The sequence below is a fragment of the Pelophylax lessonae genome (assembly GCF_965119305.1).
Source record: "Pelophylax lessonae genome assembly, chromosome: 5".
Classification (NCBI taxonomy): Eukaryota; Metazoa; Chordata; class Amphibia; order Anura; family Ranidae; genus Pelophylax; species Pelophylax lessonae.
In genome coordinates this window covers 284,170,347-284,188,104 of record NC_138772.1, presented here as the reverse complement: position 1 = coordinate 284,188,104, position 17,758 = coordinate 284,170,347, and the positions used below count along the sequence as shown (strand labels likewise).

Here is a 17,758-nt window from a genome sequence, read left to right as displayed (position 1 = left end):
CATAATACTACATATATCTGAATTGTAGGAAAAGTGAACAAAAAAAAGTCACCTAAAATAGTTTGCTAAAGGAAGTGAACACAAAAAACATTGACCTAAAACGACTATTCACCAAAGTGCACTATAAATTCCACACCAGTTAAAAATCTGTTCTACATGCACACATTGTACAAATCATTGAAAACACGCTAAATGTTTGTGCGCTGGATGTTTGCACAGTAAATTTTTTTTAAAGGGCCAATAAACTCAAAACAAGTTATTCCCATTTAAAAGAGCGTGAAATATTCTCATTTGTAAATGTAAAGCTACAGAAGTCTGCACTGCTGATATTGTATTTACTGTAACATATTATGTGGCTTATTATCTCACGTCATCCAGTTAGTGTGATTACTAGACAGGAAGCCAGCTAAGGGAAGAACAATCTTAAGGCTGGACTCCAGGAAGATTAAAAAAAAACACTAATGAATGCAGATATGCATTTATAAAAGATAAATGCATGAATTTAAAATAATTTCACTCTCTTGTAATCCCCTCCACATCAGCCCTCTGCACTACACAACATTAACACATGTTCACAAGGAACATGCTGACAGAGGGCTGCCCTTTTCAGTCTCTTTTTGCCCATTCACTCTCCAATCACAGAATAGGGGCAGGCAGTTGTGTTGCCTAAGTGCAACAGAGAAACGGTCAGGTCACTAGGCTGGTTGTGCTGGATGAACAGAAATACAATTTCATTGGCAGGACTGATTCAATAGGAATGAAGTCCTTTGGCAGGTAATACAGCTCTTATACATGTATTTTAAAGGTGCATTTAGCTCTTTGCTTGAAATTCAGTTTTAATTCTTCCCAAAGTTACTTTTGTCTCTGATTAATTCACAAATAAAAAACTTTATTTGTCCATGGTTACAAAGTCTTTTGGAAAAAAAACAAACAAAACAAACTTATTTTATATTTACTGGCCCACAAAATAGAATTCTGCACACCAAAATTCAGAAATTATCAAATTTCTTGAGTGCTATACAATGGTGCAACTATATATTTGCAAAGCAGATGAAATATATATCCCAACACAACATGTATCAAAAAAACTTACAAAGTAATAACTAGAAAATGACAGACCTCTTGTCCCTATGACTTTAAAGCAAGGTGGACCCTTGTCTTTCATAATCCACTGTCTAAAGCATGGAGGGACTACCTAATCATAGAATGTTAGTCAGTCAGAAAGCAGCCAGTGAATCCATCATAGAAAAAGGCACTTTTGTAAGATTTTTTTGATGACAGTTGTTTATTTTTCAGTACACAGTGAGTATAGATCACTCGCAATTTCTGCAATTTAAACACCTTATGATTGTAATAAAGAAGATAAGATAGATGAATGCTGGGCAAAAAATGGAAATTGTCACAAACAAAAGACTACTGTGTATAGATGAGTCTAAATATATTCAGAGGTACAATACACATAAGCCCCTCACCAGGAGAGGGAGAAATAGGTCCCGCTTTAGTTTGTTTTCTTTTGATCACTGTGGTACTGCGTCTCCATGTCATCGGGTGTGAAATCAGTACAGAAGCCATTTGGAGCATTGGGAGAAGGGCTGTCTATAAGAGTTTCAGAGTCCACCATATTTGGATAAATATAGTCTTCAGCAAAATTAGGGTTCAATTCTGCAAATCTGTCAAAGTCCTCTAGAACAAGAAAAAAAAAAAAAAAAAAAAAACAAACAGACATGCAAGTTAGTACTTGTATTTTTAGAAGGATATTGGCAATAAATATTTCTGCCTACAGGTCAGAAATACCAGCTGGTGCCAGAGCTTGGAGAGCAGTGGCCTGGTCACTATAATGCAAAAGTGCTCATACACTTTGTCATGGCAGGAGGTCACTTGCACCCTTACACCTAGAAGTACCAGGCATTTGTGCTGGCTGTTATAAAGGACAGTGTGACAAGGGAGCGCTGTAAACACAAAGTTTCAACATGTCAGTGAAGGGAGCAACTTTACACAATACTTTAAAGGAATGCTATAGTCTTTTTTCCCCACAATGTGATCCGCTAAATGAAAATCGTATGACTGTGTGCTATGGGCAGGTTAGGTGGAGTCAAACCTTTTGATATTTCTACTCCAAATAGCAAATTCTCCCTACCATAATTTACACCTCTGTCCATGCCCACTTTGGAATTTTGTGTGTTTTGCCCATATTTCAGTGTTATAGAGCCTCTAGAGTATACAGTGAATAAAAAACAATAAAACAAACAAAAAGCAAAGTGGTAACCCCTCACACACACACACCTCAACATCCACACAGGATTTTTGCAGATGCAGTAACTCAATAGATATCAAAGTAGAGTAGGTAGAGCAATCACCTGGGCTTAATGCAAACACCGACTATGCTTTTTTGCTCATTAGTACTAGCTAATGACTGCACCATACACTTAGCTGATCCTGTCCCTCAATACAACTGTATGCAATTATTTTCCTGCAGCAAGATACCCAAAGCTGATCAATACTGACTAATACCTGAAATTTTACACAAGTATACCAAACTGGCAATAGATTCAGACTACACTGGACGAAGGGTGGGTTCCCTTACATACCTTATGCCATGGGTATAAAAAAATAACTTTTATTTCCTATAAAACATAATCTGGACTGTATATGTACATAAGGGAGGGTGTATTTATTGGTTAGCCAGCAATGTACTAGTGATTATTACATATGTATTGAAACAGAGTGAGAGCAGAAAAGTTACAAAACTCCCCTTCTATACAATCCAGGGGATTTAGTAGCTGCAAGCCTCAAATTACTGTTCCTGCTGACCAGATCTAAAGGCTACAAAAAACACAATCTTTCTTAGGGCTCTATTACACAGGCGGACCGTTAAGATCCACCTGTCTGTTTTTTTGGCGGATCTGAACGGTACCCCCCATGCATCCCTATGGGGCATCGGATGTCAGCGGAGACATGTCCGCTGACATCTGATCCATCAAATCTGGACGGATGGAAACCCTATTTTCCATCCATCCAGCGGATTGGATCGTATGAGAACGGACTGACGGACCGTTCCCATCCGATTCCCCCATAGAGATGTATGGGGAACTGACCGCTGTGTCTCCGCACACAGTGCGGAGAACAGCTGTCATCCTCCTGCTTAGTGGGGGATCGGCGGATCAATCCCCCGCTGAGATAAACGGAGTACGTTTGACGGACACAGTGTGAAAGAGCCCAAACTTCTATTCAAAGTGTCCTCTCTACACCTGAATGTCCACCAGTAATTGATGTCTGTGTGTAGATACTGCTTGCCAAGTAATTCTTGGGCGATGTGAGAAATCTAACTCACCTGACTGAAAAGGCTATACTGGTCACTGAAAACCTGCCTTAGGCCCCTTTCACACATACGGTCTGTTCAGTTCATCAGTTCAGTCACGTCAAAATGTATCTTGTTTTTCATCCATTTTTCATCTGTTTTCTGTCCATTTTCCGTCTATTTTCCATCAATTTGTCATCCATTTGTCATCTGTTTTTCGTCCATTTTCCATCAATTTGTCATCCATTTGTCATCTGTTTTTCGTCCATTTTCCATCAATTTGTCATCCATTTTTCATCAATTTGTCATCCATTTTTCATCAATTTGTCATCCGTTTTTTTTTTACATCCACTAAAGGTGCTACCAAAAACTATAAACTCTACATGTTTCGCTGAATAAAGCTTCACCAGGAGTGAAAAAAAAATGCACCAAAATAAAAGTGTCAAAGAAAAAAATAAAAAGTTTGTGGAGGGGACCAAACTATCCCCATATGGTTAGAAAATAGATAGATATCCAAAGCTGAATGGATTATGCCTTTCTTGCGGACCATCCTCTTGTTCGTCATAAATTGTATGTAGGAGAACAAAAGACCAGTAGATATCTCCCACTGAATGTTCGGGAATTCGATATTAAATGGATTGCTGTAGAAACAGGACCCACCTATATAATTAACTGACAATCACTTTACCTCCTATGCAGTACTTTACACTATTCAACTTTTTGAATAGAAAAGAGAATCATTTTGCATTGCTAACAGGATTTTCCAGCAGGTCAGAAAATCTCCTTGAGCTAATCTGAATGGCTCTGACCAATTTTTTAATTTGTTATACCTACTAGGAAGGTTATAGATATATGTCCATATTATTGCATGCAATGCTTGAACTGGGAGCATCTACATCCAACAAATTCCACTGCATATTCCCAGGAACAGCTACCTTTGTGAAAGCACTTTTGGGCCAGTTAGGAGTGCTACAGAAAACATTTTTGTTGCCCTCTGCAGCTTCCACCTATCATTTCTGCAGTCCATTTAAAATGAATCATGATTCTGATTTGTTGCTATGCACAATCATTTTTTTTTCACGCTTTATCACCCATGTTCCAATTCTGGGTACCATAAGGTTTTGCCATATGCATACAAAAGGATTTCGATTTTCAGCAGTTTGTAGCTATCCCTTCCCCTCTAGACATTATAGCTGAGAGGTCTAAAGCTGGTCAAGATGACAATTTCATAATACTGGAAGCTTTCTATTTGAAAAAAAAGTGTGGGAGCAAGTGATCCACAGCAATCTGCCACTCGTTTCTTGTTTTGGAAATCAATCAAAATGCCCTTCAATTTGCATTTTGACAATCTGAAAGCATATGATGGAAACTGCATTGGAAAGAGTGTTGCAGACCACCAAATTGTATTTTATTTCATGAAAGCTAATTATCTTCAGGGTATGGATAGCATATAGGAGTTAATAAAGGAAACTTCTCCTGCACGCCATCCTGTGTGGATGGGCTATGCTTGTCGAAGACAGCGTGAGGTACAAGTGTGGGAATTGAGCTTGCGGGGCATGGAAAATATGGAGATATCAGGAAAACATATGATTGGGTAAGGAAAATACGTCCATCAACCGACAGCACCTGGTGTAAATAGAGGATCCCCCAGGAAGCCCATGGGTTTGATAGGAAGAGGAGTATTGAAAGCGGTTATAGAGCCAAAGGGGGGGGGGGTAGAAAGACAGTGTTGAGGAACCTAGCCTGAGCATGGCCAGCTTCCAGACCAGTTGATTGTTATACAGAATGCTTGCTCAGTCCTGCAGTGTAACCACGACCTGAACTCCAGGCATGCTAGACTGTAAGGGCGTGAAAACAGGAAGGTTTACATGTCTGCAGACCAATGTTAGATTTCTTGTGAGGTTAGCTTTGTCGAAGTCAAAAAATGAGCGAGTTGGGCCACCAGGATGTTAAATGGATGGATGGATGTTAAAGTCGAGTAGAGCTGCTCCTTCCAAATGTACCAGACATCCTAGGGTGGGCCAGGTATTTAAAATGGAGACTATGGTCTTGAAAAACTTTGGTGTTACATAAATAGGCGAGTGCCACAGGATATATAATATTTTAGGCAGCAGAATAATTTTGATTAGTTTTTTCTACCTGTAATTTCCAAAGGGAGCTTGGGCCAGGTCCGTGTTTTTGTTTTTAGGAGGGGGAACAATGGTACTAAGTTAAGAAATATATAGTCCTTAAAGGATCTCATGACCTTTACGCCCAAGTATTGTATGGGCGACGCTCTAGCCAGCGGTAATGCAGCCTGTGGTTGAGTGATAGGAAAACGGTCAAGTGGGAGAATCTGGAATTTATCCCAGTTAATTTGCAGGCAAGGGTGTGTCCCAAACTGTTCAATAATATCAGGGGCAGTTGCAAGCAAGAGTCCTCCAAATATAAAAGGCATAGAATCTGCATATAAGCCAATAGTCTTTATCAATTGTCTAGCACAGAGGCCTCAAAAAGCTGGGTTGCATCTGAGGGAAATATCCAACGGTTCTGCAGCTACTGCTTAAAAGAGAAGGAAGGGTGGACACCCCTGGAGGATGCCTTTATGCAGGGGAAAAGGGTCTGACACCAAGCCATTTACTGAAACCCTGGCTATTTCTGCCTTGGTAAAGAAGCTGCACCCACTTAATAAATATAAGGCCAAAGCCAAAACATCGCAGGCACTCCCATAGGTATTATTCCATCCAATGCCACCACCACTCTAGTACCAATAAAGTCATGAGAGGCTTGTATATTTATACCCAATATTCATAGCCATGTTTTTGCCAGGTTTAAAGACAATCTGTTCTGGGTAGACAAGTAATAGTATGACTTTGTTGAGGTGGGTAGCCAGCACTTTGGCTCTACTGCTTAAAAAAAAAAAAGAAAATCTATATTACTGTCAGAGATGACCTGTTCTTTAACAAAAATGTTAGAGGAAAGAAAAAGCTGGATAATAACGAGTTTAGCCAGATATGCTCTTTGGTCTCCTGAGTACAATATTTAGTACATCTAAGAAACTTTGTTTATGCAATAATTATTTCCAATGTTTACTTGTTTTTAGGTAAAATTACTAATTCATGCACACTGGTCATTAAACACAGTAAAGCACTTTACAATGTATTAGGATACAATATACTGTATATTATGTAATGTAGTACATGTGCAGATTATAATTGTATCCACCAGTGCCTGCAGCAACACGTCTACTTAGTAATTAGGCCTTTGATTTTTGAGCAACCACTACTAATTACATTAATCCTAGGAAGGAAACAAGTTCAGAAACCTTAGTTTCATAAGAAGAAATTAGCAGTATACCTTAAGATACTAGAATAGTGTACCAGGTAATGAAGAGGAGCTATAAAAAGAACAAAGCTAAACTAAATGCATTTCAATGTTTATTCTTTATTTGAACAGGATTTTTAAAAAAGGTAAACTGCAGACAAAACTGAAAATTAACCTTGAAAATGCATACAAGGATCACAGACTATTCACCATCAAGCTTTTTCTACCTGGGCTTAATGCCAAACTATAGGCTTTAGTAAAGTTTTTTTTTTTTTTTTTTTTTTTAATTCAGCTGCTAACCGCACGGGGTTGTTCCACTACTGAAAAAAAAAAAAAAATTATATATTATATATATATATATATATATACACACACACATACACACTCACATACACACACACACAGTATCTCACAAAAGTCAGTACACTCCTCACATTTTTGTAAATATTTTTCATGTGACAACACTGAAGAAATTACACTATGCTACAATGCAAAGTAGTGAGTGTACAGCATGTATAATAGTGTAAATTTGCTGCTCCCTCAAAATAACTCAACACACAGCCATTAATGTCTAAACCGCTGGCAACAAAAGTGAGTACACCCCTAAATTAAAATGTCAAATTTGGGCCCAAATTTGTCAATATTTTTGTGGCCACCATTATTTTCCAGCACTGCCTTAACCCTCTTGGGCATGGAGTTCACCAGAGCTTCACAGATTGCAACTGGAGTTCTCTTTCACTCCTGCATAACGACATGGAGCTGGTGGATGTTAGAGACCTTGAGCTCCCCCACCTTCTGTTTGAGGATGCCCCACAGATGCTCAATTGGGTTTAGGTCTGGAGAAATGCTTGGCCAGTCCATCACCTTTACCCTCAGCATCTCTAGCAAGGCAGTGGTCATCTTGGAGGTGGGTTTGGGTTCGTTATGTTGGAATACCGCCCTGCGGCCCAGTCATCGAAGGGAGGGGATCATGCTGTGCTTCAGTAGGTCACAGTAGCTCCCCAGTGACGGCAGCACTCATGCAGCTCCAGACCATGACACTCCCACCACCATGCTGGACTGTAGGCAAGACACACACATCTTTGTAATTCCTCACCTGGTTGCAGCCACAGACGCTTGACACCATCTGAACCAAATAAGTTCATCTTGGTCTCATCAGACCACGAGACATGGTTCCAGTAATTCATGTCCTTAGCCTTGTCTTCAGCAAACTGTTTGAGGGGTTTCTTGTGCATCATCTTTAGAAGAGGCTTCCTTCTGGGACGACAACCATGCAGACCAGTTTGATGCAGTGTACAGCGTATGGTCTGAGCACTGACAGGCCAACCCACCCACCCCTTCAACCTCTGCAGCAATGCTGGCAGCACTCATACGTCTATTTCCCAAAGACAACCTCTGGATATGACAATGAGCATGTGCACTCAACTTCTTAAGTCGACCATTGCGAGGTCTGTTCTGAGTGGAACCTGTCCTGTTAAACCGCTGTATGGTCTTGGCTACTGTGCTGCAGCTCAATTTCAGGGTCTTGGCAATCTTCTGAAAGCCTAGGCCATCTATTTGTAGAGCAACAATAACTTTTTTTTTCAGATCTTCAGAGAGTTCTTTGCCATGAGGTGCCATGTTGAACTTCCAGTGACCAGTATGAGAGAGAGAGCGATAACACCAAATTGAACACACCTGCTCCCCATTCACACCTGAGACCTTGTAACACTAACGAGTCACATGACATCGGGGGAGGGAATGGCTAATTGGGCCCAATTTGTACATTTTCACTTAGGTGTGTGTACTTACTTTTGCTGCCACCAGTTTAGACATTAATAGCTGTGTGCTGAGTTATTTTGAGGGGACAGCAAATTTACACTCATATATATATATATATATATATATATATATATATATATATATATATATATATATACATATACATACATACATACATACATACATACATACATACACACACACAGAGAGAGAGAGAGAGAGAGAGAGAGAGAGCGATAGATCCTCACCTTGGAAAAAAGGAAAGCATAGAGACTGACAGGAACACCAAAGATTCCACTCATACAGAGAGAATAGAATACTTTTTCAAGTACATGGTACAGCAGGCACATGGCAGGGATGAGAAATGATGGGTTTACACTCTCCATCTTCAAATGGAGAGTTTTCCAAAAGGTACAGTCCACATAGCGAAATCACTTCTTTATCCACACGCCTGCCACGTGTATGCCCATGCCAAGGTTCTTTAGCATAAGGCCCCTTCCACACGGGGTGGGCTCCGCTGGGAGCGCATCTGCTCAGCAGAGAATCGGTTTGCTGATCCGCGCTGAGTAGGTGGATGGTTGGTATGTGTATGCTCCGCTTATATTGCATACTGACACAAACCGCTCCCCTCTATGTGCGGTTGGATGTAAACGAACCGCCTGTCCTTTTACCCCCGACTGCCATCTGATTCGTTCCGCAAGACAAATGTGTTATGGATCCCCATCTCTCTGTATTAGCGGATAGGATTGGATGTCGGCGGGTGTGAATGGACTTGTCGCTCCATAGAGGAGACTGGAGGGTCCGATCAGGTCTGCATGAAAAACAAACAGGCAAACTCGATCGGTCAGGTAGTGTGGGGCCTAATAATGAACACACAAATATATTTTGTCACACAGTTCTGTCTATTCCTCCAAATGGCCTGTACACGATCCGAAAATTGGACGGAAAAATACCGCTTTCGAAGCGATTGTACGATAATCATATCATTCGTTCAGAGCTTTTGAGAACCGATCACAATTCATCTGATATTACCCAATCGGACATGTACGAAAAATTTTCTCATACGATACTAGATCGTATGATTTTAGTTTATTCAGCTCAGTTTTTGTTCGAAAATACAATCCAAATACATTACAATACATTACATCTGATTTTTTATACTGTGGTACGAGAATTCTCGTAACTTTAGTAAACTCTTCTTCGTTCGATATGCGACTAGCATGCAAAAAAACTATCAATCTGTCGTCAGATTTTGTACAAATGCGTACAGCCATTAGGATACAACTGAACTGGTTCTTTCAGTTTCCACACTGGAGTTGTCTGATCACATACAGACTGCCACCTGCTTACACACACCTGTCTGGTTAGACAAGGACTACCTTGGTCCTTTCAAAACTTCCAACTTCAGTTCAGCTTGTCTGTGCCTGTGTAGGTTAGGCAGACCCGGGCCTGCACTCATATGCTAGGCTTCAAGCTGTTCCCGCTGCACACAGGCGCAAAGGCTGACTAATGAATAATCTCCTTTTTGTGGGCAACGCCCACTTGTTTCCAATAAGCCTCACACCCGTTCAAGGACCCTTTCCCTGCTGAAACAGACATTGCCTTTATACAACATAAAATTTATGTTGTTTAACCACTTAAGCCCCGGAAGAATATACCCCCTTCCTGACCAGGCCCTATTTTGCGATTCAGCACTGCGTGACTTTAACGGACAATTGCGTGGCAGTGCGACGCTGTACCTGAATGAATTTGATGTCCTTTTTTTTCCCCACAAACCGAGCTTTCTTTTGGTGGTATTTGCTCACCTGTGCGATCATGCGCTATAAACAAAAAAAGAGCGACAATTTTGCAAAAATAACAATATTTTTCAAATGTTTTTATATGAAATTCCCCCCAAAAAAATTGAAAAATCAAAATGTTTTAGGCTCCGTTCACATGTTAGCGTATGGATCACGGGCAGAACCGCTGCGGTTCCGCCCGCGATCCGGAGATTATTGCAAATCGCGGGACGCCTGTGCGTTGCCCGTTGATTTGCAATAGACCCCCAAACGCTGAGCGATGTTGCCGCGATTTCCGCCTGCCGAATCGCGGTAACATCGCGCAAAAAAAAATCGCGGGACACATTACGACCAAAAAAGTACAAGAGCTTCTTTGGATCGTATTGCGTCCCGCGATTTTTTTTGCGCAATGTTACCGCGATTCGGCAGGCGGAAATCGCGGCAACATCGCTCAGCGTTTGGGGGTCTATTGCAAATCAACGGGCAACGCACAGGCGTCCCGCGATTTGCAATAATCTCCGGATCGCGGGCGGAACCGCGGCGGTTCTGCCCGTGATCCATACGCTAACATGTGAACGGAGCCTTAACATTTTTGGCCAATTTGTTTTCTGCTACATATATTTGGTAAAAAAAAAAAAAAAATCGTAATAAGCGTATTTTGATTGGTTTGCGCAAAAGTTATTGCGTTTACCAACTAAGGGAAAGATTTTTGTAATTTTTTTTTTAACGCGTAATGGCGGCTTTCTGCGATTTTTTTGCGGGACTGCGACATTGCGGCGGACAGATCGGACTCTTGACTGACATTTTTGGGGGTACCAGTGACATTACTACAGTAATCAGTGCTATACATATGCACGGTTACTGTAAAAATGACACTGGCAGGGAAGGGGTTAACTTTATTGGAGAAGGAGGGGTTAAGTGTGTCCCTAGGGGCGTGATTCTAACTGTGAAGGGATGTGGCTGCTTGTGTATCTACAGAGATATATGATCCTACATAGCAGGACTGTATGATCTGTGCTGTTACACAGGGGAGAATAACAGGCGGCTTTGTTTACATTAGCCGCCTGCCTTTCTCCTTCTGTAACGGACGATTGCGAGTGGCCGGCGGCCATCGGGTCTGCCGGGCACACGTGCGAGGGTGTCCGTGAACGAGCGGGGGCGCGCGCGCGCCCCCCGGTGGCGCGCGCTCTCCCCCTATTGGCTCGCAGGCGAGTGACGTACCCATACGTCACTTTGCCTGCACGGGGCTGACCGCTGCAGTATATGTACTTGCGGCGGTCGGCAAGCGGTTAAGGACCAAGCCTATTTCTGACACTTTTTTACAAGTTAAAATCAGTATTTCTTGCTAGAAACTTACTTTGAACCCCCAAAACATTATATATATTCTTTCTGCAGAGACCCTAGAGAATAAAATGGATATTGTTGCAATACTTTATGTGACACATTGCGGCGATTCCTCACATGTGATTTGAACACCGTGTACATATGTGGGCACCACTTGTGTATGTGTTCGCTTCTGTGCGCAAGCTCGCAGGGACGGAGCACTTTAACATTTTTTTCTTTATTTTAATTGTTATTTTTACATTGTGCCTTTAAAAAAAAAAAGATTTTAATCACTTTTTTTCTATTACAAGGAATGTAAACATCCCTTGTAATAATAATAAAATAATATGGTTGCATAAGTGTGCACACCTTTCAACTAATACTTTGTTAACGCACCTTTTGATTTAATTACAGCACTCAGTCTTTTTGGGTATGAGTCTGGTACATCTTTACTTGGCAATATTTGCCCACTCTTCTTTACAAAAACACTTGAAATCTGTCAGATTGCAACGGTGAAAGCCCTCTAAAGATCACCCCACAGATTTTCAATTGGATTCAGGTCTGGGCTCTGGCTGGCCCATTCCAAAATTTTCATCTTCTACTGGTGAAGTAATTCCTTTGTTGATTTGGATGTATGCTTTCAGTCGTTGTCATGCTGAAAGATGAAGTTCCTCTTCATGTTCAGCTTTCTAGCAGAAGCCTGAATGTTTTGTGCCAATTTTGACTGGTATTTGGAACTGTTAATAATCCCCTCGACCTTGACTAAGACCCCATTTTCAGCTGAACAAAAAACAGGCCACAAGTATGACGCTGCCACCACCATACTTTACTGTGGGTATGGTGTTCATTTTGTGATGTGCAGTGTTGTTTTTGCGCCAAAAATATCTTTTGGAATTATGGCCAAAAAGTTCAACCTTGGTTTCATCAGACCATAACACATTTTCCCACATGCTTTTGGGAGACTTCAGATGTGTTTTTACAAAATTTAACTGGGCTTGGATGTTTTTCTTCATAAGAAAACTCTTTCATCTTGCCACTCTACCCTGTAGCCCAGACAAATGAAGAATACGGGAGATTGTTGTCACATGTACCACATAGCAAGGACTTGCCAGATATTCCTGCAGCTCCTTTAATTGTAACATTTTTTCCACTTGATTACTTCAAGCGGAGTTCCACCCAAAAGTGAAACTTCCGCTTTAAGTGGTTCTGACCCCCTGACATGCCACATTTGGCATGTCATTTTATTTTTTTTTTGGTGGGGAGGGGTACCTAGTTTTGACAGATACCCGTTCCCACTTCTGCTCGGGCCGCTTAGGCGGCTTGCGTGGAGGTTCTCTTTGGCCCCTCCCTACCGGCAATCTTCTGGGACACGTCACAGGTCCCAGAAGATTGCCCAGCCACTAAGGAAGCGCTGCGCGACTCGAGCAAGTGCATCCGACTGTGAAACCGCAAGCTGTCACAGCCGGGTGCCCACACTTGTTAAGCCAGGCCCCACAGGGACAACAGGAAGAGAGCCAAGGCTCCCGCTGGCCACATGGTTGGATTGTGGAACAGGTGAGTGTGTGTTTTTTAAAAGTCAGCAGCTACACTTTTTGTGGCTACAGAATTTTAATAAACACAAAATGGCTGGAACTCTGCTTTCACTGTATTTTATGGTATATCTAATGCCTTGGAAATTCTTTTGTATACTTCCCCTGACTGATACCTTTTAACAATGAGATACCTCTGATGCTTTGAAAGCTCTCTGCGGACCATGGCTTTTGCTGTAGGATACGAATCAGAAAATGTCAGGAAAGACCTACTAGAACAGATAAACTTTATTTGGGGTTAATCAGAGGCACTTTAAAAGATGGCAGGTGTGTACGGACTCCTATTTAATACAAGTTTGAATGTGATTGCTTAACTCTGAACACAGCTACATCCCCAATTATAAGAGGGTGTGCACACTTATGCAACCACATTATTTTAGCTTTTTATTTTTACTCCCCCCCCCCCCCCAAAAAAAAGATTTCAGTTCGTTTTTTAATTGCGTTGTACAGTTTATAGGCCACAATAAAAGGTGGAAAAAGTTCTGAAATGATTTAGCTTTGTCTCCTTTTTTTTACATCACAGAAACCTGACATTTTAACAGGGATGAGTAGACTTTTTATATTCACTATATGTGCCACTTTGTGTTGGTCTATCACATAAAAGCGCAATAAAATACATTTACGTTTTTTGTTGTAATATGACAAAGTGTGGAAAATTTCAACAAAAGCAAGCATGGAGACATGGGTGCGTTTGTTTGGAATGGTAAAAGTGAATTAATTTGCATTTTCTCAGATACAGTCAAGTTCCACTTTAAGCAGCCCACAAATTACAACAATCTCTGTGAAGTCTCCTTTAGATTTTCCAATAACTATATAGTCTCACCTAAGCAATTTGTTCAATGGTCTTTGCAAGTGAGAACACAAGAGGAACTTTGCTAATAGAATAGAGGCATGAAACACTGCGTATAGGCACAAGGCATTGTACAAGAAAGAAAAGTATGAGGTACTGTGTATTGCAGGCAGACATGAGTCATGGTTTTTAATAAAAAAATGGATTTTTGTAAGAACTTACCGTAAAATCCTTTTCTCTTAAGCTCATTGACAGACGTAGTCTTCTTGATTCTCAAGAGCTGGGTTATGTTGTCTCCGCAGGAGTAGGACTAGGCAGAATGACAAAACGTTCTGGCTCCACCCTAGGGGGCAGTCCCTGAGGGTATATCCTCCCTCTCTCTGCTACAGGGAATCAGTTCTGTTTAAAGCAGTACAGAGAATTTAACCCAACCCAACTCAATGATAGAGGGGCGGGTACTACGTCTGTCAATGAGCTTAAGAGAAAAGGATTTTACGGTAAGTTCTTACAAAAATCCATTTTTCTCTATCGCTCATTGACAGACGTAGTCTTCTTGATTCTCAAGAGCTGGGACATCCAGAAGCAGTGCCACAAATGAGGGGTGGGATTGACAAAATCAAATCCAATCTAGAAGGCCCAACCGGTGCCAAACTAGAAGTTTTAAAGGCTCATTATAAACAAAGAATGAGACTAAAGAAAAATTTTTCCAACGGAAAAAACCCTCGAGGTAGACCACTGGTCTCCTCAAATTGCGGCCTGCAAAACCTTGCGGCCAAATGAGGCATCAGACGATGCCATTACATCAACTTTATAATGTTTAGAGAAGGTATGCACCGACGACCAGGTAGCCGCCTTGCACACCTGGACCACTGACGCCTGATGGCGAAAGGCCCATGACGCACTAAGTGCCCGAGTGGAGTGCGCCTTAACAGGGAACGGGGGCTCCCGACCCTTAATAGAATAAGCCTGCACTACCGTCTGTCTGATCCATCTGGAAATGGTCGCGGCAGATGCAGGCAACCCCTTTTTGGGTCCATCTGGGATCACAAAAAGTGAATCCGTCTTGCGAAACGAGTCTGTCGTTTTCAAGTATACCCTGATCGCCCGGACCACATCCAAGGAGTGTAAAGCAAACTCCCGAGGATGACTGGGCTTAGGACACAGGGAAGGTAATACAATTTCTTCATTCAGATGAAATTCTGAAACCACTTTTGGTAGGAAGGATGGATTCGGACGAAGAACCACCTTATCTCTATGAACCACCAGATATGGTGAACGACAAGATAATGCGGCCAGTTCTGACACCCTGCGTGCAGAAGTAATAGCCACCAAGAAGGCCACCTTCTGGGACAACGTGGGTAGAGGAATCTCCCTAATATCTTCAAAGGGAGGTTTCTGAAGAACCGACAACACTAAATTAAGATCCCAGGGGGGTAACGGCGCGTGCACTGGCGGAGCCAGATGTCGCACCCCCTGGATGAAATTCCGCACCAAGGAATGAGTAGCCAAAGGCTTCTGAAAGAAGATGGCTAATGCTGAGACCTGACCCTTGATAGTACTCAAGGCCAGTTTCTGCTCAACCCCTTGTTGCAGAAAAGCCAATATTCGACTAATCGAATAAGACCGAGGACGGAACCCCAAAGGTTCACACCATGCAATGTAGGACTTCCATGTGCGATGATAAATCTTTCTGGAAGTCGCTTTCCTTGCTTCAACTAGAGTAGGAATAACTGAAGCTGACAAACCTTTGTCCTTCAGCACCTGGGTCTCAATAGCCAGGCCGTTAAAGCCAGCGATCGTAAAGCAGGATGGAAGATCGGTCCCTGAGACAGTAGATCCTCCCTGAGAGGAAGTCTCCATGGGACGTCCGCCACCAGTCTGACCATGTCGGCGTACCAAGCTCGACGAGGCCAGTCCGGAGCTACCAGGATTACTGGGATTCCTTCCTCCTCTACCCTGCGAAGAAGTCTTGGCAGTAACGCGAGAGGAGGGAAGGCATATATTAGCTGGTATTGCCCCCACGGGGCGATCAGTGCGTCTGCGGTTTCTGCTAGAGGATCGCGGGAGTGAGCCACGAATCTCTGACCTTTCCTGTTGAATCGTGATGCCAACAGATCCACATCCGGGGTGCCCCACCGTAGGCACAACTGGTGGAAAACGTCTGGATGGAGGGACCATTCCCCCTGATCCAGGGTCTGACGGCTGAGATAATCTGCCTGCCAATTCTCCACCCCCGGAATGAACACCGCAGAGATTGCTGGAACAAATCGTTCCGCCCAGCGAAGAATGCAAGCCACTTCTTTGGCCGCTCGGACACTCTTGGTGCCCCCCTGATGATTGACATAAGCCACGGCCGTGGCATTGTCCGACTGGATCCGAACCGGGCTGCCCTGGAGCTGCTCGGTCCAGTGAATCAGACAAAGTCTGATCGCTCTCAGTTCCAATACATTTATCGGTAACCTGGATTCTTCCGGGGACCAAAGTCCCTGGACAGATAACTGACCAAGAATTCCTCCCCATCCGGATAGACTGGCATCCGTGGTCACTATCGTCCAATATATTGGCAGAAATGACTTTCCCTGGCTGAGCATTGGAGACCGAAGCCACCAAACCAGAGACTCTCTGGTCTGTTTGCTCAATCGTATCTGATTGTCCAGGGATTCCGGATTCCGATTCCATCTGAGAAGAATCTCTTGCTGAAGAATTCGGGTATGGGACTGGGCAAATGGGACTGCTTCGAATGAAGCCACCATCAACCCCAGAACCCTCATGCACGTCCGAAGGGAAGACCAGCTGTTGGACAGTAACAACTGGACTGCTGATTGAATCTTTCGAAGTTTCCCTACCGGAAGGAAAACTCTCGTCCTGACTGTGTCTAGAATTAGACCCAGATATTCGAGCCTCTGGGTGGGAACCAGAAATGACTTTTGCTGGTTCACCAGCCACCCGAATTCCTGTAAAGAAATCATAGTAATTTCTATGTTTTGTAGCAAGGTCTGAGGAGACTCTGCATGAAGCAGAAGATCGTCTAGGTAACCTAGAATCGATATACCTCTTTGGCGCAGAAGTGCCAACATTGGGGCCAACACCTTTGTGAAGACCCGCGGACCCGTGGCGAGACCGAAAGGTAACGCCACAAACTGATAGTGGTTCTCCTCTACGGAAAAGCGTAGAAAACGCTGATGTCCTGCGAAAATGGGAATGTGAAGATAGGCGTCCTTGATGTCTATGGACGCTAGGACATCCCCTGGATGCAGGAAGGCTGCTACCGTGCGAATGGACTCCATTCTGAATCTTCTTATGCTGACGAAAGAATTGAGTGCTCTTAAGTCCAGAATTGGACGCACTTTGCCCTCTTTCCTGGGTATTGTAAACAGGTTTGAATAAAACCCTTGAAACCGTTCTGTCCAAGGAACGTGGACTACCACTCCTTGTTGTAGTAAATCTGTGACTGCTCTCCGCAGATCTTCTAAACGATCTGCGGATAGACGGATATTGGAAGGGAAGAATCGCGCCGGTGGGAGAGATCGAAACTCGATCTTGTACCCTGACCTTATGACTTCGCAAACCCATTTGTCCGGGATTCTGGAAAGCCATGGATCCGGGAACCGGCGAAGACGTCCCCCCACCCCAGTTATGGGTGGGGGCGCACCTTCAGGCTTTGGATGGTTTATCTTCAGGTCTGGAGGGGGCGGGCTTTTGCTTGCCCGACCAACGACCCCTGACGCCTCCTGTAGGAGCTTTGGAGGACTTAGTTTTTTCACCCGCTGGACGAAAAAACCTCTTGTGAGCAGAAAAAGAAGGCCCTCGTCTTTGACGAGTTCCTCTACCTTTAAAATTTTGCGGTAAAAAGGTGCTTTTTCCACCGGTGAGATCCTTAATGATCTCATCTAAGATGGCTCCAAATAGACGCTCT

At 42.9% G+C, this 17,758-nt stretch overlaps 1 protein-coding gene across 1 annotated transcript in view; it reads right to left on the bottom strand.

Annotated features, from left to right (window-relative positions):
* Positions 1-597: 597 nt before the first annotated feature.
* LPCAT1 (lysophosphatidylcholine acyltransferase 1) overlaps positions 598-17,758 on the bottom strand; it is a 290,886-nt gene continuing 273,725 nt past the window's right edge. The window contains exon 14 of the mRNA XM_082257844.1: positions 598-1,683. Within this exon, the coding sequence (XP_082113970.1) occupies positions 1,499-1,683 (185 nt within the window). The 3' untranslated portion in view covers positions 598-1,498. The remainder of the gene's footprint in view (positions 1,684-17,758) is intronic.